Raw genomic sequence first — 23,862 nt, forward strand, 5'->3', positions numbered from 1 at the left:
AACTGTTTTGTCATAGCTCTGTGCATGGCCATTTTCTTAGGCCTTCTTCCTCCTTGACTGAGCAAGAACACTGAGTAAAACACTAATGTAGAAAACAAAGGAAAGGAAATAGAATGTGGTGTAGCCTCTCTAGCATCACAAACAGCTTCACTGCCCAGGACACATCAGTGCTGTGGCAGCTTAGTTGCAGAATACTGTAGTTGATAGCATGAGTGCTTTGTTTAACATGGATCTCAGGTGATATGGTGATGGAAAGCAGTTTTAAAACGCTTGATTAAATCACTTAGTAAAAGGAACAGAAACAATGAAACTCTTGTGTTGCTAAGTTCAGAAAACATAGCACTTAGCTGCAAGAAATGAAGGACATTAAGTAATTGGTCCAAGAAGGTACTTTGTATGAAAACTGTAACTTTAGTTCTCCTTTCCACATGACATCCTGACATATACTTCAAAATCTCTGTCTTTTCCTGTCTGAAGGACTGGCAAAATTTGGTTCTTATATTCTGCTCTGTGAGAGTAGAATATAGCTGAGTTTGAATCTCAAGAATTTGATCCAGGCTTACCATTTTTGGCTAGAAGTGAAGCCAGTAACATCCTAGTTCCTAGGAGATGAATTAAAATAAATCACCCATGAAGCCCGATTCTGTTTCTTGCTTCTATCTATTCTACTGTGAATAAGACTTCTTATTAAAAATCACCATGGATACATGATCCTTATAATCCTGTGAGTCTTATTCTGATTGTCTGCTTAGCTGCAGCAAGTTAACTAATACGGTGCCCAAACTTGGAGAAATTTTTATGGAAGTAAAAATGAGATTAATATCTTCAAAGCATTGGGAGAGGAAGAGAAAGAAGTGTGCTTATGAGATTTCAAGTGCTCTGCCAGAGACTGGATAACAAGTTGGCATCAAGGTAGAATAAGATATTTGGACTGGTGCCATTGGTTTTCATACTTGCAAGACTGGAGGGTCTCTCCTGAGAGCTATGAAATTGCTGTATAGTTTTGCAGATTTCCTCCTATTCTTCCTCTTCTCAGAGCACTGAGCAGAGATGGTGTTCTGCTTCAAATTATGTTTAATTGCATTGTCTCTCTGTGGAAAAATATCTGTTTTTACAGAGTTTTCCATCTGGATCTGTGTGTTGTCCAGGGGACCCCATGGCTGTGGGAAGAGAGAAGGCTGCCTTGCACGTGTTGTTCATGTTTGCTGAAGGACAGATTAGCCTGCCAGAGATCCAAAGTTCAAAGTGTTCATTCATTAGAGTTCCTGTATTCTTCCCCCTGAGCCGGACAAGGCAGGGACTTGAAACCAAACCTCACGTTTCACATGGTGCTGCCTTCTCAGGCCCCTCAGCAGTGACTATAGCAAGAATTGCTGTTTCTCTCCCCAAGTTCCACAGCAAAGAATCATAGAATCATAGAATATCCCAAGTTGGAGGGGGCTCATATGAATCAGTGAGTCCAGCTCCTGGCTCAGCAGAGGACCATCAAAACACAAGGATCACACCTTTAAATAAAGCACAACTGTTTTGACCCAGTCTCCTGGTGGCAGACAGTGGGGCAGTGGGTTGCTTTCTCTTCAGTGAGATCTGTAGCACTTGGGAGCATTTTGCAGTAGTAGAGGGAAAAAAGCCCAATCTGAAAACTGCCTTTGGTGTCTTTGGAAAGGGTGGAGTAAAGTTCAGAAGTAATTGTCATGGTGCAGAGCTTTTTCACAGAGGCTTGTGTGTACCTCAACAAAAGCCTTTATTCAACAGATAGCATGATTGTTGTGGACCAGACTGTTTCTACTGGTAAAGTGCTCAAATCTGTGCTCTGATTTGTCCTTGCAATGACAATATAAATGTAGTCTCTGCTTTTCAACCATTCATAAGCATGAATTTGACCCTTTGAAACTTGGTGGCATTCAGTACTTCAAGTGCCTCAGATGCTGTTGAGAGCAACTCCTGAGCTGCCTACTGCCTGGCTGTACATATCCAGTGATCAGAAAGGAAGGATGAAGACAGAGTCTTCACTTAATTAACCAGAGATGCCTTTTGTACAGCCATGTACCACTGCCACTACCTTTTACTGATAAGATATTTCAGTAGAAGGTAGCACAAATGATTGATGCTGTGTGTATCCTTTCTGGGTCTCTCCTTAGCAGCACAGATGGGTTATCATTATGAGCTTCTCAATGAAAAAGAGTGGATTAAAAATGACTTCTGGTTTTGTTTAACGTACTGCAGCAAATGCTGCATAGATCTGTAAATCAAGACATTTGTTCTTCATTTTCAGCAATGCCCTTTCCCTGAACTCTTTTAATGAGGCTGAGTTGTAAGATGTTTGTATGTTATCCAGCTGGACTGGGCTTGCGATGCTCGAACTCTGGCTCTTACTACTTTCTTGTTTTAAAACATTCTGTGTCAATGGATGGTGGCAGCTATACTCTTAAGGCAGCCTTGTTTTATACAATACCACTCTAGTGTTGCAAGCAGCGTAGTAGACAGGAAAATGCCTAAGCCTGGGAGTATTTTAGAATCTCTTTGTTACTGGAGTCCTTGACAGCTGTGTTTCATAAAAATGAAGGGGCACTGAAAGTACAGCTCATACATAAAAGGTAATGTGTGAGCCAAAATGGCACACACAGCAAAATGTGACAGTGAAGAACAGAAGACTGCGTGCTTTATTATACTTGTTTGTCCAGTATCAGATCTCACAGGAAATATGCCTAGAAATCAGTTCCAGAATATAAATGCAGTTTATGCAGTTCCAGCAATATAAACAGTTACAAAAGTAGTTACACAGGCATAGATCATCACTCTAATTCTCTGTTAAGGGAAAAAAAAAAAAAAAAAAGAAAGAAAGAAAAAGGGGGAAGGGGGGGGAGGGGGAAGACATTTTCATTTGCTGAGTAACCAGCATTCATATTTTCTAACTACTCTAGATGAAACTCAAGGTGTACATTTTTTAGAGCTCTTTAATAATTTTATACTCCTTTTCCACTGAATGTAGTGACCAATGTAGATTGCTCAGACTGTTAGGTCAACTATACATCTTGACCCAATGACTCTGAATGGCTATTTATGAAGGATAAGTTAAGTATGTTACCTTTTTTTGTATGGTTTCCTGTTAAATTTCATCTGAAGCTTAGGCCTCATCTCACTCATTCAGACTGTGCCTGACTGCAGTAATTCTGGTCCCTTGGTACAAGCCAGAACTGGCCTGAGAGGGGGATCACTTCTGTTTTTTGTGTGCTGCTTTGTGGCTTGGTCAGTGTTTTGCTGATGCTGCACACTTCTTATCAGGGCCAGGAGAACATCTTACATTTGTGCACAACACCCAGCATCATGAGATATTACCTGGCTTACATCAGTGGGTGGGGAGGATTCGTTGCTTGCAAGGGCCCCATGAATGAAGAGATCAAGTCTGGTCTCATAACAGCATATTCTTACTTGTTTTGAACAAAGAGAAGGACAGATTTCCTATATATCCTTTTATTATGTTTTCTGTCCTCTCCTCATATCCATCAAACTGTAAAAGCAGACCTCCTCCCTTTGTGTGTTTTCATTTAGAAACTCTAGATTCTTTTGTAAGGTCTTTTGTTTGCTGGAAGGGGAAAAGGGAAAATGATGTTAACTGTTGCCAGGAAAACAGGGCACTTCATACATTCAACTTGCACAGGACAGCTTGGGCCGAGGTGCTGTCATGGTGACAAACAGCTAAGCAGCAGTGTGGACCATGCTGACCTTGTACTGAAGTTGCTTGGAACAGGATAGCTTACTTTATGTTTATAATGATCTATGCTTCCCTGCTCACTGGAATAATTTCAGTAAGAGCGTTCCTTCCTTAAGTAACACAGTAAAACACAGTGGAAACCAAATTGGAGGGAATGATCTGCCATGCAGGAGGAGCAGATGAAAGACATCCTTTTTTCAGAAATGTTCTGAAGGGAAAAAGTTACCCTCTAGGCATTTCCCTTTTTCTTCCAAACGCTGGTGGACATAAATGAGGTTTCATTTTTTAACATTTACAGATTGACTATAAAAATAATCAACAGCGTCTTAAAATGACTGTTAATCCTAGAGGCTACAAAGACAGCTACCTTTGTCAGATGCTTACACCAGATTTGAATAATCAAAACAGCAAAAGTGTCAATTTAGTAACCTTTTCCTGACATTCCTTATTACACTTTTGCTGTCAGACTGTGCTCAGACTTTTCATCTTCTAAATTACTGTAATTCCTCACACTTAGGTATTTAGAATACTTTAAATCTGTGTTTAGCTTTTTTTCAGTAACTTCAAACCCTCAGATTCTAAATGCGCCTTCCTTGGTAACTCTGCTGATAGTGCTCAGCTCAGTCAGTTTGAGTTTGCAGACTCTCCACCACTCTCTCACCCCCAGGAACCTACTGCACCAACTTGTGCTAGAAAGTGGGTCCTGCTAATGCCACAGACATCTCTCAGCAATATCGTGCAAAAGTAAGGGTTGTAGGTGTCTGTACGATAATTTTCAAGATCAGCAATGGAGTGTGGAGGGAGCCTTTCAGAGCTGTAATGTTGCTGATCTTACCAGGCAGGATGGAAAATAACATCCCTGCAATGCACTCCCATTGTCTGTGGATAACCATCCATTGAGAATGGGTACAGACAAGCAGGCTGACGACATACCAGAATGGGAATGGCAGGTAGTGTAAGGAATGCAGAATGACATTTCTCTCTCTTTTGTGCATGTGTGCATATGTGTGCATGTGTATGCATGTGCCTTTCAGTAGTAAATAAGAAATAGGAAGAAAACCCTTTTCTAAGATCTCGTTGCCTCTTAACAGACTCTAGACTTTGTTTCCTGGTCTAACATTTGTTTTCTTAGCACAAGAAAGTTTATGTGCCCAAAGTCACTCTCCTCTTGCTCCCTTGTCCTGACTATTTATTATCAGGACTGTCAACTGCTTGATAACAGCATATGAGGAAAGACAGGGCTTGATATTTTCTTAGGCATTAGTCTGAGGTTGATTTACAAAGTGCTGATTGGGAGTCAAGTTGTAATTTTATCCTGCTGTAATCAAGTATCTAAATAATTGTTGCATGTTTTGTGGCTGAGTAATAAGACTTTTTTTCCATACCCTTAATCACACGCACTGAATCTCTGTGAGCCCAGTGGTGCATTCTTCTTCATAGCATTGTGCTGACGTGCTCATTATGGGGAGGCTCAACCTCAGAGATTTACAGAGGGGCAGTGCTGTTGTGCCTTGTGAATATAAAGAATATGCTTTCAAGAATGTTCTAAATAATATTTAAAGGTGAGGAAGGTGATGCTCAGCTAAGCAGAGTTAACTGATCTCAGTCTGTATAGGCAGGTAGCTGTTTACAACTGTACAATTTTTTTCCCCTGACCATTCAGGTTATGCATCCAGGTCTACAACTGTTATTAATGTATTCTGTCTGCTGCTTGGTAAAATGAGTGTATTTCTGGTGACTAAGGATCATAATAGAATAACCATAGAGGTCATACAGTTGGGCTGCATATGAAACACATGATTTTTGAAGAAAAAAATGTTAAATAGGAGGTTCAACAAATCCTGGTTCAGCATTCTTTGATCCAGCTGCTAACCTCATTTGTAATGGTAGCGAACTCTCTATTTTTCTTGGTTTATTGGAAAGGAATTGTATTGGCAAATGCTGGAGTTGTGGTTGAAAGTCCCAGCAAAACTTTACTCTTCTAAGTACAAAATCTAGTACTTGAAAATATAGAATTAGAGGCAGATGCCAAAGATTAACTTCTGCTGAGCATTTTTAAGTGTTACTCTGTAGTTCTCTGAATGAAACTGCAAAATTATGCTTAGTGCTAGTGGCATTTTGTAAAGACCGATTTCTGGCTTAGCACTGCTTTTTGTAATTATCCTTAAAGGAAAAATCAGAAGGAAAAACATTAGCTGAATTTTGACAGTGTCACACATGAAAATAAGAATTGGTACTTAAATTGAGTTGAGGAAACTCCTGTCTCTTCAGTAATACTGCAATTAAACATCAAGTTATTTTTGCATTACTGGGTGCAACAGATAATATCTCCAAATTATTCTGAACAAATTTGAGGACTACTATTGTTCTAATCAAGCATGATAGCAAATAGCTGTTTGCTAATCACTAAAAATAGGAACAAGATTGAAACAAATATCTAGGAGAAACAGTAGGAATGGTCCAACAGGCAGTCAGTTTCAAATTCTGAGGCTTTCATTTGTGGATTTGTTCAATGCTATAAATAACATAAATAAAATCAAACAATTGTTATAGTGCTCCAGCTGGAAAATCACTCAGAGCACCCAAAATATCAGTTAATTGCAAATGAGCAAAAGAATTTATGGGAAAACACTCCAGAAGCTCGCTAGATGAAGAGATAATGGCACAGATCATGCAGTGATGCACTGTGGCAAGCTTGTGGGCAACCTTCTCAATATTTAAAAAAAAATAAAAATCCATCAAGATTTTTCAAATATCTTTCTTATTTAAACAAAATCACTCTTGACATTTTGTTTTAAAAGAAAATTTTGGATTTTCCATGAGTTTTCTACGGAAAAAATGCTGGGAGCAGCTCTTTACTAGTAATGACACTGACTCTCAGCTCCCACTGGTGACATACTGGTTACAAGAGACTCAGTTCTTGTCTCTCCCATCCACAGCTCTCCTGTTTTCTGTATGGCAACCCTTTAGGGTACTTTGTCAGGTTAGTAACTAATGGTAGCTTCTTATCTACTGAATATGCATGGCTAACTTGTCAAGCTATAGCATGCTAAAGAGAAATATTTAAACAAAAACTAAATTAAATTTGAAGAACACTCGTTATTCTGAATACAATGACAAATCATAAAATAAATTGCCATTCAGTTTTTAAAGAATATTTCAGGTAGTTTTTACTCCTTGCAAACATTCTGTTTTCCTAACCTTAATCATCTAAAGTCAGTGATGCCTTAAGAAGCCAGGAGACAAAAGCATGTATACTGTTTGGGTCTTTTTCAGGGCTTTTCTCACTAAAATGAGGATTCAAAAATGGAAGGTCAGATTATTTTTGTAATAAATTCTAGCACTGGTGCTTTAAATAAATCCAAACACTCTGAATTTATGATTAAAGTGTGAGTTGACAACTTATGAAAATGAGAATTCATAGAAAATGAGTTCACTTGAAACTGAGCATTGTGTGGCAATGATCTCATATGATTTAAGTTCTTTGACCTCACTTCTTGCTCAGCCACAGACCTTAAAGATTTTTGGCAAACCTGATATTTTTTTCTAACTAACTGACCTCTGTCAAAAGTGATAATGAAAGCAGTTAATGAAATAAGACCTCTTAATCAAAGGACCCATGATGATCCCTTGTAGTCACTTGCCCCTTGGTGCAGATGCAAAGAACTGAGACCTCCATGAACATTCTTCATTCTCACTGGTATTATTTATTTACTTTGTGCTCTTGGTCTGATCTTAGAAGGCTTCTGAAACTCCTGAATACAGGCTAGGTTGAGTAGACACTTAAAGGTTTGGAAGCCAATTTACGCAAATTTGTCATGCTAAATCCAGCAGAAGAACCTTCTGTTTCCTGCCCTATTGAGCACCACATTCAGCAGCTCTGTGTTGAAATGGTCTATTTGATATTTAATCACAATTTAAAGGAAAATATTTTTAATTTTCATGACTTTCCATTGTTGTAATGACGTGGTTGCTAAACACAGATCTATGTATAGGAAATGCAGCTTCTGCAATGTGTAACAAATATAACTCAGAATTTTCAAACTTTCACGGTCTTTAAAAAGGTCTTGGAAAGTTAGTGAAGCAGTTTAGAGCTTCCTCTTACATCTGTTCATATTTGAGTGATTGTTACAAAAAGGAAGGCCCTTTTAACAAAGACATGCATTTAATTAGTAAGTATATCTAAAATGCAGTACTAGCTATGATGTCTCAGCCCAGTGCCTGAAAACTCAGTACCAGCAGGTTCAAAGGGATTTGCTGTAGTTTTTCAGGCATTCAAAATGTTCTATTTAAGCAAAGTAATTTTCTTACATCTGTCTTTAATAAAGTTCTAAAATGGCTGCCAAGCAGAAGCTTCATCTGTATCCAGCTGGATACACCTAAACTTTCTTAGCTTGAGCAAAAAATCCTTCTCAACACGTGTACTGAAACTGACTGAAATGTATGCATTGGGAACTATAAATCAAAGCGTCCATGTACAGATGTTCTCAGCCTAGAGGCATAATTGCAAAGGAGCTTGATTCCAGAAGGGACTTTCAGTTATACTTGAAAATGTTCAGAGATGCTTTCCATCTCTATACTATAGTTACACAGCACCATAAAATCTGGATGAGTTAAGCTGTTCATTACAATATTCTAATATGTTTCAGAGATAGTAATTTAGTACAATGCCAGTATGTATCACTGCCTTTCCTAATGAAGAGATTCGGGGTGAAGAAGTCGTATTAAAAAGAGTTAATGTTTTAAAACATGGAAAATTCTCTTTGACTCTTCACAGCACCTGCTGGGAGCAGCCAGAGCTTTCCTGGGGAAGAAAAGTGATTTTACCAGTATTGTAAAGAGAAAGTTAGATTCAGATGAGCAGAATTTCCAGCAGCAGCTGGAAGAGATGGGAGTAGGTTCTGAGCTCATGCCTTCTCTATTTCCAGGTTGCTGTGGACCCCAGAAAACAGAAAGAGAGAGATATTCTCATGCTTTTGTACTACATTACATTTTTATTTCAGTAATACTTGTCTACATTTAGGTTTTGGAAGGTAAGAGCTCATCTGCCATTTTACCATATTGAAATTTGTGCTGTGACAGCTGCCAGGAGCTTGCTGCAAGGGATTTTGTCTCACTGTTCAAGGATGGTACATTTTATCTTAAAAAAGTTCCTGTGTTCCACAGGAACATGGTGTGATTTTAGCGATGACTGGAAGGTAAGGCTGGTTCTTTAGACCTGAAGGAAAAGGCAGATCTGAGATAGATCTCACAAACAAAATAAGTGTGAATGGCAGGCTATGGCAAAATGTAATGGTGTGATAGTAGTTTTGCATAATTTCTCTAAGTTGCTGTTAAATAAAGAGAATAATTCTGTCACTACTTGATTTCTATATTTGAATAAAGTGTCTCATGTCAAATTTTTCAAGAAGAGTGTGTGACATGAAAGTTCTTTGCACTTACCAGCAACCAGAATAAAAGGACCTCTATTTTTACTCTCATATATTCACATAGAAATTTGAGGGGATATTAGTCAAGACTTTGAAAAGAAATATTTTTTTAATCTTTCCTTTCCTGAAGTTAATGTGTAATTAAATAGAAGTCTTGTCCCCTGGTAATGAAGAATTGCTGAACTGAAAGCAGGTGGAGAAACTGTCTCTTTATGGGGAAAAAAAAAAAAAAAAAATAAAAAAAATTAATTATGTTTAAGAATAAATAGAAGAAGAAACTGTACTGTGGTATTGTTTACCAGTTACTCATGATTCAGAAATAGAAGAAATTCCACAGTCAAAGTTTGTGACATCTCAGAGAATTAAGTGAAGATTTTGAGTTACAAGAACTGTTAAAACCAGTCATGCTTCTTGATACGTGTTTCTTTATAGTACTTCACGTAGCATTTTCTATAGTACAGACCTATGAGATTAATATTTTTAAGTATGTATACGAGACTTTTATGCACTTGAATCATCATTCTGGTTTGGGACAGGTGAATTTAATACTTGCCTTGTGCATGTGAGGGGATTACCCGGAAAACTGCAGTGAGCAAACTGTGCATAGTTTCTGCAGAGCTGAATGCTTCTTGGGTTGTAACAGCCAACATCTTCGTGAAGAACAGCTCTCTTTTGCCACCCTGCCCTTAGCAAATGAATTGCAAAAACCCTGGTAGCCAGAGCTGAGATAGGAGGTCAGAGGGACTCACTGGGTTCCAGCTCCTCAATGAGACACGGGAATTTTGTACCACCACCTAAGCTTGTAGTGGGAGAAGAAAAAAAAAACAAATTGATGGGCTGCTCAGTCTGACTACTGCTACATTGTCAGCCAGTAGAACTGATGCGAAAAACCTTTAGAAAAGCCAGTTATTTGTGGGAGTCTTGGCAACTGTGTGCTGCTAATGACATTAAAATGTCTCGATATCCAGTCATGCTGTTTAAATTTTAGACTTTCTGGGACACATGTGGATTCCATGTATGAGCCAGTATGGGGGGCAGCAAAATGGGACCTGGTGCATGTTTAAATCATGAGCTGCTACTGAAATGTTTTTTAGCAATGAAAGTGCTAATGGAAGTGTTTGAATAGTACTTACAGCTCTGTCTTGAAAAATGAAACCCAATCTTTCAAGCTTTTCATGTCTCCATTGCATTGAAAGACTTTTCTCATTTTAATCATGAAATAGATTAGTTATATTTCGTACTGTTTGCTTGCCTTCTTTGGTTGGAATAGATAATTTTCAAATAGCCATAAACAGAAAGCTCAAAGTGAAGGAGTGACCCTCAGAACTCTCCACAATTTTCTGTACAGCATGTGGGCCTTCAAAGGTAAGATCTTTTCTGTTACATGGTCTGAGTGGACCAAAGCTGTAAATTGGTACATTACATACATGCAACATTGATGGAGAGCTAGCCCACTTCAGGAGTAATATAATCTAAATCAATTCTGAACTGCAAAAATTGAAATGTGGTCACATTAACTTATTAATTATACCTGTAGTCACAAATGCAAGTCAGTGCTTAGATGACAAAGAGAACAAGGAAGGAACTACATCCAACTCTACAATTATCCCTAAAAAGCTATTTTTGTTTTGTTTTCGTTTTGTGAGTTTAAATCTGATATCTCTAAGATGGTCATTTCCTACTGGTATGAAAATGCAAAATAAAAACGAGCTTTTTTATTTTGAGGAAATATACACCTGATCACTTTTCATGATTTCTGGTCTTCCTTTGATTCTTTCTGCACTGCATTTTCTTCTCTTTTTTTTTTCTATAGCCACTAGCTTGGGAAAATTCTGGCTGAGTAATTATTAAATTGGGTTTCTGTCTTGCTTGGTTTGAACATAAATCCCTTAATGCAATTCAGGGATTGAACTAGCTAGTGACTTTAAATGTTGCCGAAGAACCTTGCTAGCCTTCAATCTTATGCAGCCTTCCTTCTCATAGAGCTGATTTGCCGTCCCTGAATAATCTGAACCAAAACCAAGCCAAAAAAAAAAAAAAAAAGAAAGAAAAAGATACAGTCAGTGAAGAGGTCAGAAAGAAACCCAGGCAATCAACCTATATCTGGAGTCTCAAATCCAAGCTGACATGTCTAACAGCCTAACACATGACATGGTACGGCCTGTATCCTGGCTTAGCTCTTATAATGGGATTCTAAGAAACACTTTATGTTTTCCAAGTGGATTCCTCAAAGCAAACTGTTGTCATATTGAGACACAAGACAAAGCTCTCTAATAGACAGTATTTTGATTCTGCAGTGCCCTGTGTCAGCTTGTGCCACTGAAAGTTAAAAGCAAACTCTTTTCTCAGTGTCATCTATGGCACTCTCTAAACAGATACAACTTATAGCAAAACGTGGTATCATAGGGGTGCAATAGGCTCCACAGGACAGTTTGCTGATATATACCTATGGTTCTTCATCTGGTTCAAGAAATGCAGCTCTAATTTCTGAAGGTTTGGAGGGCATTGCTAGTCTTAATAAAAAGATTGCTTAAGGCATCCTGTTATTTTGAACAGCCATTAGAGGAATGCAAGTTAGTAGTGGTGAAAATGATGGAGAGAGACATTTGCAAGAAAAAAAACAGAAATCAGATGCTTGATATTCTTTGCTTGCCAGTGAATGTTGTATGCACATTCCATATTATTTTGATAATCTTCCCTCAGTGAGTTGAGTGAAACCAGTAAGTTGGGTAGTTTGACTGCAATGCTTTAGTTAAAAAAGAAAAACAAAGAAAAGAAGAAAAAATAAAAAGACTAAAAAGGGTAAAATCCAGAATAAACATGCATTCTAAATATAATCAAAATAAAGAAAGTTTGGAACACAAGATTTTCATTTGTGTTAGGAGTATGTTGTTGAATATGTATATATATATGTATTATACAAGTGTGAGAACCAGGAAATGAGAATGATTGAAGTGACAAACTTTGCTTAGTAGAGAAAGCTACAGCAAGGTAGAAAATGTAGATGGCACAGAAGAGCATCCAGGTATATGAATGCAAAAGATCTTCCAGAATGCTAAGCATGCTAGCTTGCATTTCTGCCATTTCTTTTGAGCACGTCCTGATTATTACAACAGAACTGTGAGAAGCTGAGAGCTGATACGGTGCTGACATTGATACTGTGCTCATAAGGAGGAGGTTTTTCTTAGCAGCTTGAAGAATACTTGTAATGCAGCCCAAAGTCTTGCAGAGTTTAATTACAGGTAGTTTTAACGCTTTGTGAAACATGACTGGACTTGTGTACATTGACTTCAGTACTGAAGTTTTCACTCAAAATGAAATTTCGTACGCAAGATGAAAAGGCAAAAATTGTTGCTGCAGGGGGAAATGTGGCAGCTCTTCAGGCAGCTCTAACAGTGACTTCAGGAAGTCAGGGTAAAATCCCCTCTAAGTGCTGCTGAGGGTGAAAGCAGGTGTTGTGCTGACCACCTCCAGATGGATATTTTCTACCATAAAGTCCTGCTGTGTAGCTCTGTTCCACAGCCACATGTGCCTTCAGCTTTCTAGTGCAATGTTAAATGTGCGGGTATGTTCAGAACATTGTTTCAACGACTAATTTGTCATTAGCAGTCATGAAATAATTGGAGGATGAAATGGGCATAATTCCTCAATTCATCCATAAACCTTCATTTCTGAGGAATGCCATCATGGTGTTCAAGGCCAAGGTTAGCAGGAAGATGGGAACGTTGCTACTACCTCATGCATTCGCATCTTCTCTGACTCACGTTTGGAAGAAAAGAACTGTGGGTGCTTTTTTTAAATCAAGCAACTTCTTTCAGTGTCTGAGCCTAAAGCTGTGGTATCTGCTGGAGTACCATGTGTATCTGCCATTGTTTCTTTTGGAAGAAAATGGAGAAAAGATAGTGGTGCAGCCCTATTACAGTGGTTACGGTGAGAGTGGGGTAAGTCTCTTCTCACTGGTGACAAGTGACTTGAGGAAATAGCCTCAAGTTGCGCCAGGGCAAGTTTAGGTTGGATATTAGGAAACACTTCTTTACAGAAAGGTTAGTTAAGTACTGGAATAGGCTCCCCAGGGAGGTGGTTGAATCACCATCCCTGGATGTGTTTAAGAGTTGTTTGGATGTGGTGCTCAGGGATATGATTTAGCGGAAGGTTGTTATAGTTAGGGTACTATGGTTAGGCTGAGGTTGGACTTGATGATCTTCAAGGTCTTTTCCAACCTGGGTAATTCTATGTTTCTATGATATTTACAAAAGAGGATAAGGAATGTGTTAGCTGGGTCCTAGATGTTACAATACTTGAATACTTAAGTGATGGAATAAAGGAGTCAACAAGAAATATTTCATTTAAATTCCTAATGTTCTGTTTTGCCGAGTAAACTCTACACTGTGTGTTTTGGAAGGAAGGGCTTGCAGTGCTCTCATGAACACTGAGGCATTGCAGCAGAGTGCTGCACTGATTGGATGGTGGCTGAACTTGGCTCCCTTCTCCTCTGCTTTGTGGTGTGATTGGAGTTCATGTGCTGCAGTCAGGAGTGGCTGCTTGTGTTTTAAAAGTTAAACAAACTTGAAACCCGTAGAATCATGGAGTCGTAGAATATCTTGAGTTGGAAAGGATACTCTAGGATCATATAGTTGCAATCCTGGTTCCATGTAGCACCACCCAGAATCCAAACCCTGTATCTGAGAGCAATGTCCAAACACTCCATGAACTCCTTCCCCATTTTCATAGCCCTCCTTTGGACACTCTCACACAGTTTTATGTCCTTCCTATACTGTGGTACCCAACCTGCATTTGAAGTATTTGAGGGAGACAAAAAGTGGCTCACCATAATTGGAATGATATGCAAGGAATCTCACCTCTCCCTCTGCTGCAAGTACTCTTGAGGACTGAACAGTTATAAAATACGTGGGTAATCAGCACCTCTGAAATTTGCATAATTTCCTATTTAGGAACTTAATTCTAGGGTACATTAGAAAGCTTTGGCTAATGTAAAATTTTTTGTTTAAATGCTTTTGGGGGAGTCACACACAGAAAAAGCAAGGTGATGTTACAACTCAAAACGAACCATAAGAAGGCACAGACTTATGTTTTTGGCTGTTATGTTAAGTTAGTTTTGAAGACCACAAACTACTTCTACAGAAGGGTTTTTATTTTTGTAAATTTAATCCCAGTCTCTGCAAAACAGGTGTTTACAGCAGAGTTCCCCCTTCTAACCATGTGCCCAACAATACTGTGATTAGGATCTCGATCTGGGGCAGGCTGACTTTTGGCTGCATGTTTGTATCTGCATGAACATGTCCACATGCTGTTTTTATTGCTTGACGGGAAGAATATATGCAGGTAATCTGAAGAGAAATGCTTTGAAGATGAGGTAGGACTCTAGCCTGTAGGATGGCTGGTAGACTGAATGGGAGAGATGAGGAAAATTAAAGTGGATGGAAACATTTTTAATTTCAGCAGTCAGTCTGAACACTGAACAAACTTTTGCAAGGCTGCAAAGCACCTACATCACCCTTTACTTCAACACTTCCTCGGTGCCGGTCAGTTTTTAATATGACTTCTACTTTTGTACAAACAGTGCAAAACAGCCTTAGAAGAGCTGCTGGAGATGAAACTAGAGGCACTGACAATTCTACCTGTGCCACTGGGCAAGACAGTGTTGTGTTGGCTCACTGAAAAAAAGAGGTGGCAAAACCACTGTGGTTCTGATTTGAAGTCTGCAATAGACAAGTATCAAATAATGATTGCTCTAAAACTCATTGGACAGTGGCCTAAGGTAAATTGGAATAATGCTACTTCTATCCAAATTAACCTATCTGATAGAAGATATGATCTCTGCTTGCAAAGCACATCCTTGCCTGGGGTGAGTGGGAGTTTGCACACAGTGGAGCACCATTTCTATACTGCTTGTGGAACAGAGAAGGCACAGCACACTGGTCCAAGTTCTGCTACTGTATTTTAGATGGCTTTACATCCAGAGAAGCTAAGGGGTGTAACAACCTAAAGAAATGAAGTGTACTTATTGCATTCAGGAGGCTGTTCCTACAGAACAGCTCTGCAGCATGTCCTCATACAGTGCACAGTTCAGCAGTGCACAAGAGAGGCTTCATTGGAGGATTACATGCGTAAAGATTAGTTAATACAGCACCTTGGTGAGTGTATTTCTGCAAAAGCTCCTAAAACTAAAGTGGGGCTGGTGTCTGACCAGCCAGACTGCGTGGTAGACCTTCCATAGCTCTGTTCCATTGGTCTCAGCTGAACAGTCCTCCAAGGGAGGAGGACAAAGTCTGGAGCCTTTGATAGCTGCTATCACTGTAATCCAAAAAATCTTCATTGTTTCTTGATCAAATAACGGATGCCTTTTATTTTTACTTAGGAATTCTGCCTAGTTGAATAGCAAAGATGAATTGTGCATGTGAAGTAATTGTGGTATGAGGTTGATGCTAATATGAGTTGATAATTTCAGCAAAGACTTTGCCTGTGATAGACCTGCTGATAGATTCCTTACCTATGAATTAATACATATCTTAGAGCTTAAGTATTTCACTTGGATCTTAGTCATTCTCAGGTATGAATTCTCAAAAGAACCAGTTACTCAATTATGAATTGCTAGATAGCCAGACACAATTTCATATCTGCCTGCAGTGTGTTTAAATCATTATAAGTCTCATAATGGCAATCTATTATAAATTGTCATCATTTACATGTGTTAATGACAAATGGGTTATATGAAAAAAGTACAGTATAATTCCCATTTTTGTGTAGCATGTGTCCCCAGGACTTTTAAAATAACCAGAAAATAAAAGTTCCTCTTTAAATAAAGAAAGAAAATAATCAAATTGGACCCTTAGACTGGCAATACTACTTCTTAGAGGTCTTCTACTATCTATTATCTACAATAATAAAACTAGCATTGGCCAGCAATAAACACAATAAACAGACTGAATATAACCCCTGAGATAGGTCTCCAGATGAGAGATGGTCAGGGTCCTGCTTCCCATTGACTCCCAGCACCACAACCTGCCTGACCATGAGAGATTGTTCCTATCCCTTTACTAGAACATGGGAGGTGAGAGGAGAGGAGAGGAGAGGAGAGAGAGGAAGGAGAGGAGAGAGAAGGAGAGGAGAGGAGAGGAGAGGAGAGGAGAGGAGAGGAGAGGAGAGGAGAGGAGAGAGGAAAAAGTTATTGCTACTGAAGTGTGATGAGGCTTTTAACCTGACTGAAACCTAGCATTTCTGCTCTGTTTATTCCATATAATAGTAGAGGAAAAGGAAGATGTGTGAGGGCAACTGAGAGGCAACAGAGAAGCAGGTATTTGTGGCTAAAACACAGAGCTAGAACCAAATTCTATAGAGAAGGTTGCTATAGTCATCTTCTAAAATTAACCTGGTGAACTGCTGGGGTTGGTGAGATAGGAGCATTTGTGTACATGTAAGGGGAAGCATGAAATTGTACTTCATATCTTAAGAAAGAGTAAGTTCTTCTTTTTCTTCAACAAAAAGTTTCAGAAAATTTTTTGAAAATTATGTTTGGAAATCCCTTTTTTTCCCCTAAGTTCCTATGTACACGCTTGTATGAAAATTTCCACTCACTTTTCAAAACAGAGATGTAAAGATAATCAGTGAAGTGTAGAGATGCAAAGCTTTTTTCAAGATTTTTTCTTTTTAACTTATTTTGAGCAGCTGTGGCTGAGATAGCTTCTGGGATCTGCATTTCCTTTGATTTGGTGTGTTGTTATCCTGCTTTGAGAGGAATGTGCATTTTACTACTCCTTTGTGCAGCTGAGGTGAGATAGCTTGTGCCTGGGAACTGGCTTGCTCCAGGCACTGTTTGGACCAACCCATTGCAAGGGCCTGCATTGCACTTTGGGCAGCATTATTTCAGAAGGCATCTATTACCTTCCTGCACTCTGTGTTTTTGGAGGTGGACTTAGTTCCTCACGCTCCACATGAAGTTGAACAGGAGCTTTAGAAATTTAGCTTTGGAAATCAGATGATGGTAATGTGAAGGTGCTTATCTGTGTTTTTCATCCTTTTGTGATGTACTGTTTTCTGTATTGAGGATAGGGGTGACAGGAATTCCTCGCTTGTCCATTCTCATGAGAGCCAGACCCTTTCATAGGATGTGAAAATGTTTGCTAAATGAAACTTTTAGAAAGTTATATACACTTAAGAAAATGGCCTGACAAACCATGACTGGCAGAAGAGAGAGGGAAAGGGGTTAATTATAGGAACTTGATCATTAGAGAGGAAAAACTAAAATATATAACTTGGAAATAATATTTTCTTTCCCAAACTGTGTAGGTACGTGTTTCCTCTTTTCCAGGGACCCACTGCTATCCTCAGTCTTCACCTCAGTCTTCAAACAGTCTTCTGTGAATTCTTCTATATTATGGTCTTATTATTAACGTTTTCGTTAACATTTTTTATCCCATGAAATCCTGATTATCACAAACATTTCATTTTCAAAGTACTAAACATTCTCTGGGTGATCTGTAGACATGTTATTTCGTAATGCAAATACTGCCAGATTATTTCTTCTCTACAGTGAGTGAGATACCCACGCCAGCTCTCCATTCTCTTCTTGCTTTCTAGAGGAGAATGGAAACTTCAGGATAAGCAAAATGACTGGCCGCTCTTAGGAACTTGAGAAATCTTGTTCCTCTTTAGATGTCCTCTGTAGTGCTCGCTGGATCTGTTTCTTCCTCTCTGAGAAGAACACTGCAGATAAAGCATACTAAGCACACTGGAAAGTAGATGAAGTCTTTTATGACTTTGGAGTGTGGTAGTTAACTTTGATTTTCAGAAACACTGATGTGCCAACTGGTTTATCACAGGTCCCTGAAAATGGCTGATATGTTGCTGCTTCTTATATCAAAGCTTCTAGATCGTCTCTAGACATTTTTCTGTCAAACAGTGAAGGGACAAAGCTGTTCCATTTTGCAGGAATGGTGCTTGGCACCAACATTTTTGAGAGCCCTCCTTTTGAACATACTTATTACAGAGCGCTTAGCTGGTAGTTTCTGGAGCTAAGAACCACTACAGGACAGTGGCAGTGCAAGTAACTGAAGGCATACTTGGCTATAGCTTCCGAAAGTAAGTAGTTGTAGACAAGTTTTCTTCAAGGCTTGTCATGCACATTTATTTAACTACTGTCATTCTCCTTTTTGTTAGATTTTATCTCTTTGGCAGGGGAAGCAAAGAAGTCCTTGCAAGTGTTAGTGTATAGGTAGTAGTGCAGGGTAGGCATAACACCTTATGCCTTAATGTTTTAATGCAGTTTGCCACTTCACTTGTGAAACTTTTCACTGAGATATTTTCTCAAGGGGTTTTATTTGAATAAATGACACTCCAGCAGTTTTATTTCTCCCTTTCTCCTTTTCTCTTTCTCTGCTTCTTTTAATTTAAATACCTGTTTTCATAAACCCACCACTGCTTAGACAACAAAGTAACCTGATTGACAGCAAAGCCAAATGGCTTGGATGAAGAGACTAACACTAGTGTTGTACACTTAGGACAGGAAAATAATTCCTTGTGGATGTTTTCAAGAAGGACACTGGCATACAGCCTTCATATGGCACTAGGCAGTATTATCCCTACAGTGCCTTGATTTATGTGCTAGGCTTCTTCTAGGTACAGCTAGTTCTGAATGTTTTCAAAGGTCTGCTTTCTAACTACTCTGCTCTGGACAATGCAGAGTTGTCCTTCTGGCAGGGATTAAGTGGGACAGGGACCAGAGCAGCATCTGCTTGTGATAGTGGAATACACGGGACTCTGGCTGGAGGATGTAATGGAGAGCTTTCTTATGCCATGGGGGTTGCATGTTGGCCTGGTATAGTTGTGATGAAGGCTTTTAAACAGGGAGATTCAGGATCTGGTGTCAGAAGGACTGAATCTGTTCTGCTATAAAGCAAGTCCATTATGTTCTGTTATGGCAGTCCATTTGTAGCTGTAAATATTTACTAATAGAGTGTAATGATAGTCTCCATCTTCTCCACTCTCTCGAGCCAGCTGGCTGTGATGCAAATTGAGACTCAGCAATTTTGTATCTTACCTCCAAGCAAAGACAGTGCATGTTTCTGTTCATAGCTTGGGAGCACTTTTCTCATATGAATGCTTCTCTGCTTATCAAAGGTCCTTAGGCACATGCACTCTCTGCCTAGCTTTATATGTAGTTAAAAGCTTTATTTATTTATTTATTTATTATTTATTTGTGTCTGTGTATATGAAAAAGTAAATCTTTGTGAGTTCCTATACACAGAATAGCAAATCTGGAAAAATACAGCAGATACAGCAAATAAAATTAAGCTTCACTGGGAAACATTTACATATGTAATTAGGGATTGCAAATTGGGATACACACATGAATTCAGTATACATCTCTAATCCTTCTGACTTGCAAAAAGCCCTTTCAAATATTTCGGCTTTAACTATACACAGACAGGAAGCTGGAGTACCAAGAAGTCTAGAAAACAACTAACATCCATATTCTTCCCCTAGTCAGACCTGGTATCTCTGCCCTGAAGGTAGAGATTAGGTTGCTCAACTGCAGCTCTGTGGAAGTTAATCCTTTTAGTGGCATTACCCATAAAACCCCAGACAATAAAGTAGTGTTTTAGCAATATTAGATTACCGCTTTACAGGGCTGTGTGCTAACCCTTCAACAATATTGGCAAATTCTTCTTCTTGAGAAAGATCTCTGCTGGAAAACTACTGAGAAGCAGCTGGTTCTCATTGATATTTAAAATAGTTTACTATATAGCATTCTATGAGCTCGCCTGTATTCACAATTTTGTAAGGTGTGAGAAAAAGATAAGATCTACTTTTTAAAAACAGAAAATGAGAATGATTCATCTCTACTTAGAGAAGCTCTTACATATTTATTTAGCAGTACTGTGAAAAAATTTCCTTTTCAATTGTTTTCAAATAGCACGAAACAAGGAATTTATGGTTTTGTTAACCTTTTGCTGAGGATGAACAACACCTTTGTTTTAGAACATAGAGACTGTCTTTTAGGCAATCCTAGGGATTTTCAAGTCCACGAGGGAAGCAATGTATCAGGAAAGAAAACAGGAAAGCATTTCCCTGTTTTAATAGATTCAATTTGCTTCCAGGAACTATGGAAGATTTTAAATATTCTTAGTGAAGACTCCCACACATAGGGTATATAAATACCTGTATAGTTACATGTGCTCAACAGTTGTAACCATATCAGCTCTATTAAGCAGCTGAACTGCACACCTGATCACTTCTGGTGCTTGAAAACATGGGTCAAAGCATGCGCCTCTCTTTTTCCTCTCTACCTTTTATTGCGTGATATCATGCATTATACATCATTCAGAAGCAGTCATATTACTTTAGCTGCCTTGCTGAGGGGCAGCGATCTTTCTATATGTAGTCTGTGCTCAGGATTTCTGGTCTGTATCCATTCCACTTGTATGAACATGAGGCATGATGCAGATGAGGTCCTCGCTGTGTGTGATGCCCTTCTTTTGACAGTCTTGGAGCAGGACTGCACATAAGGAATGTGGCAGTAGTCCTGGGACGGCAGTGCTCTGGGGCTGTGTGGGATGGTGGCCTGGTGGCAGTGGTGCTCATCACGTTGGGTGTGCTTGGCTGCTAGCAGCAAACCCAATGGTTAAAGTCCCCACTCATTGGAAAACAAATGAAAAAAACATTTCAGGAGACTGAATTGTTTTTCCTGTAACTCAGTTGATCAGCTTTTGATTCTCTTGGTGATAAACAATTTGAATAACCACCTCTTTCTTTTTTCTGTTACAGAGCTCCAACATGGGAGGCAAACTGAGCAAGAAGAAGAAGGGGTACAGTGTCAATGATGAAAAAGCTAAAGACAAAGACAAGAAGGCTGAAGGAGCAGCAACTGAGGAAGAGGAGACTCCAAAGGAGGCTGAGGATGCCCAGCAAACCACAGAGACCACAGAAGTGAAGGAGAACAACAAAGAGGAGAAGGTTGAGAAGGATTCTCAGGTTGCTGCCAATAAGACAGAAGAAAAAGAAGGGGAGAAAGAGAAAACAGTGACCCAAGAAGAAGCCCAGAAAGCAGAACCAGAGAAGTCAGAGGCAGTTGTCGATGCAAAAGTAGAGCCGCAGAAGAACAATGAACAGGCACCCAAGCAAGAGGAGCCAGCTGCAGCCTCTGCTCCTGCTGCCAGTAGTGAAGCACCCAAAACTTCTGAGCCTAGCAGCGATGCAAAAGCTTCCCAGCCTTCAGAAGCCACAGCTCCCAGCAAAGCAGATGACAAGAGCAAAGAGGACGGGGAAGCCAAAAAGACTGAGGCTCCCGCAACACCTGCAGCCCAAGAAACTAAAAGCGAAGTGGCCCCAGCTTCAGACTCAAAACCTAGCAGCAGCGAGGCTGCACCTTCTTCCAAGGAGACCGTAGCAGCTACAGCAGCACCTAGTTCCACTGCCAAGGCCTCGGAACCATCAGCCCCACCAGAGGAAGCGAAACCTTCTGAAGCCCCAGCGACTAATTCGGATCAAACCATAGCAGTGCAAGATTAAATTGGACAGCCTGTTGAAACAACCACTTAAAACAACCTGTGTCTTTTTTTTATTTTTTCAGCTATACTAACTTGTTTCAGATCTGAAATAACAAAAAGTATTGCCCAGAAAGAGAAGGAAAAAAAGGAAAAAAAAAAAATAATGAAAAGGATGTCCCATCAAGTTGGGAGGGAGGGAGGGGGGAGAATCCAAATAGTATTTTTGTGGGGAAATATCTAATATACTTTCTGCCAACTTGACACAAGTCCTGGATTAAAAAACAAAAGAAAAGAAAAAGAAAAAAAGTAAAATAGATGGATGTCTGAAAGTACAGCACATCTTTTGTATCTGAACTGCTGTAAATGCACTCCACCAATGTATCAAAATCTTCTTTTTGTTCTGTAATGGGGTTTGGGAGTGATGCGTTTGATTCTGCCCACTGGGTTTGTGCCAAGGCAATCAGATCTTTATGAAAGCAGTATTTTCTGTGGTTTTTTTATTTACAGCCTTTCTTATTTTGATATTTTTTTTATGCAGTGGATGAATGCCAACTTTCAGACAAAACCCACTTAGCTGTCCACATATTTCTCAATGCCAATCCTCCAATTCTTCCTCTCCAAATATTTTTTGGGAGTAAAAAGCATTCTCATCCTACTTAGCCTTCCTAGATTTCTCATGACGAGTTAATGCATGTCCGTGGTTGGGTGCACCTGTAGTTCTGTTTATTGGTCAGTGGAAATGAAAAGTCTGCGTTCATTGCAGTTCCAGTTTCTCTTCCATTCTGTGTCACAGACACCAACACACACTCATTGGAAAACAAATGAAAAAAACAAAATGTACAATGGATGCATTGAAATTATATGTAATTGTATAAATGGTGCAACAGTAATAAAAGTTAAATAATTTAAAAAATATAAAAGCGTAAAGACTGATTAAATCTCCACTTTCACATTAGGAATTTGGCATAGGAAATACTTACACCCAGAGCAGAAACATTACATCTGGGGCTGCTGACTCTCCCATTTATAGCAAAATAGAGGTAAACAAAGTATCATCAGCCTCACAGTCCTAGAATCATGCTGCTATATACTCCTGCTTCAGCAGCCACAAGCATTCACAGGTGAGGCTGGAAGTGGCAGGTGGACAGTACCTCTCATATGTGTTTAATTCCAGGCAGGGTTGAAATGCCTATCTAACATCCAAAAAGCACTCTCGCTGTTTCAAAGAGCCAGAGGAATGCTGGCCAGGTTTTAACTGCGAGTAAGACAGTGGATTTGATAACCTGATCTCTTAAAACAACACAATTGCATTTAATCCTAGTCCAATTAACATATTCCCAGTGTTGATACAGTTTGTTCTTTTTCCCATTGCCACTGTGGAGAAGATGAAATGCAGCTGTCAAAAGAGGCTGAATCTGTTGATTTCAAGTACAATTAACTTTGTGCAGCTCAGCAGAGCTTAGCCTAGCAGAAACAACATTCTTCAGTAGTTTTGCTTTTTGCCCCATTTTCACTCAGCAGATAACTGATAAGTGCAGTTTCTTCTGAGCAGTGTCCTTGCAGGGCACAGATGAGGTGCAGAATTCACAATACGTGTGAAAGCAGCATTTTCAGCCTGTCCACCAGCAAGCTCTTGGATTGAGCACAGGTTCTGAGAGAAGAGGCCAATGGAAAATGGAAACACAGTTTATACACATTCCAAAGAGATAGATTATCTTGTATTTATAATAAAGAAGGCAGATAGTGCCTTAAAATTATATATATTATTTCACAAATTCTCCCTTCACACAGTGAGGATCATTCTCTTTACAGACTTTCACAATTTTCATCCTTTATTTTGTTTAGAAATCTGGGGGTCTTATTTCAAGCTGGGGATAGTGATGTGCCTTGGTCCACCCAGGGAAAACTTACTGGAACAGTCAGCAGCAGTCCTCCTGGTTTCATATCAGGCCAAATACTTGCATGAATCTGGTACCACCATCAAGTTTTTGCATCATTAATGTAAAGGAGTTGATTTCCTGCACAACATATCAAAACAAACTGGATTCTTTTACACAAAGATCAGTACTGTGGCTTAAAATGAAGGCAGATTTCTCAGACAAAAGAGGTGAAGTACTGCACGGGTTAGGCAGATTAGCCCCTTCGCGTAGTTCACCAAAGTTTTTGCTTATACAGCTGTCATGACCTACGGCATTCTTGTGAGGTCAAGTCA

The 23,862-nt window shown here is 39.3% G+C and overlaps 1 protein-coding gene across 1 annotated transcript in view; it reads left to right on the top strand.

Annotated features, from left to right (window-relative positions):
- BASP1 (brain abundant membrane attached signal protein 1) overlaps positions 1-22,565 on the top strand; it is a 47,597-nt gene extending 25,032 nt beyond the window's left edge. Inside the window, exon 2 of the mRNA XM_015854432.2 lies at positions 20,929-22,565. Within this exon, the coding sequence (XP_015709918.1) occupies positions 20,938-21,672 (735 nt within the window). The 5' untranslated portion in view covers positions 20,929-20,937 and the 3' untranslated portion in view covers positions 21,673-22,565. The remainder of the gene's footprint in view (positions 1-20,928) is intronic.
- Positions 22,566-23,862: the final 1,297 nt, after the last annotated feature.

The sequence above is a fragment of the Coturnix japonica genome, chromosome 2 (genome assembly GCF_001577835.2).
Source record: "Coturnix japonica isolate 7356 chromosome 2, Coturnix japonica 2.1, whole genome shotgun sequence".
In the NCBI taxonomy this organism is placed as follows: Eukaryota; Metazoa; Chordata; class Aves; order Galliformes; family Phasianidae; genus Coturnix; species Coturnix japonica.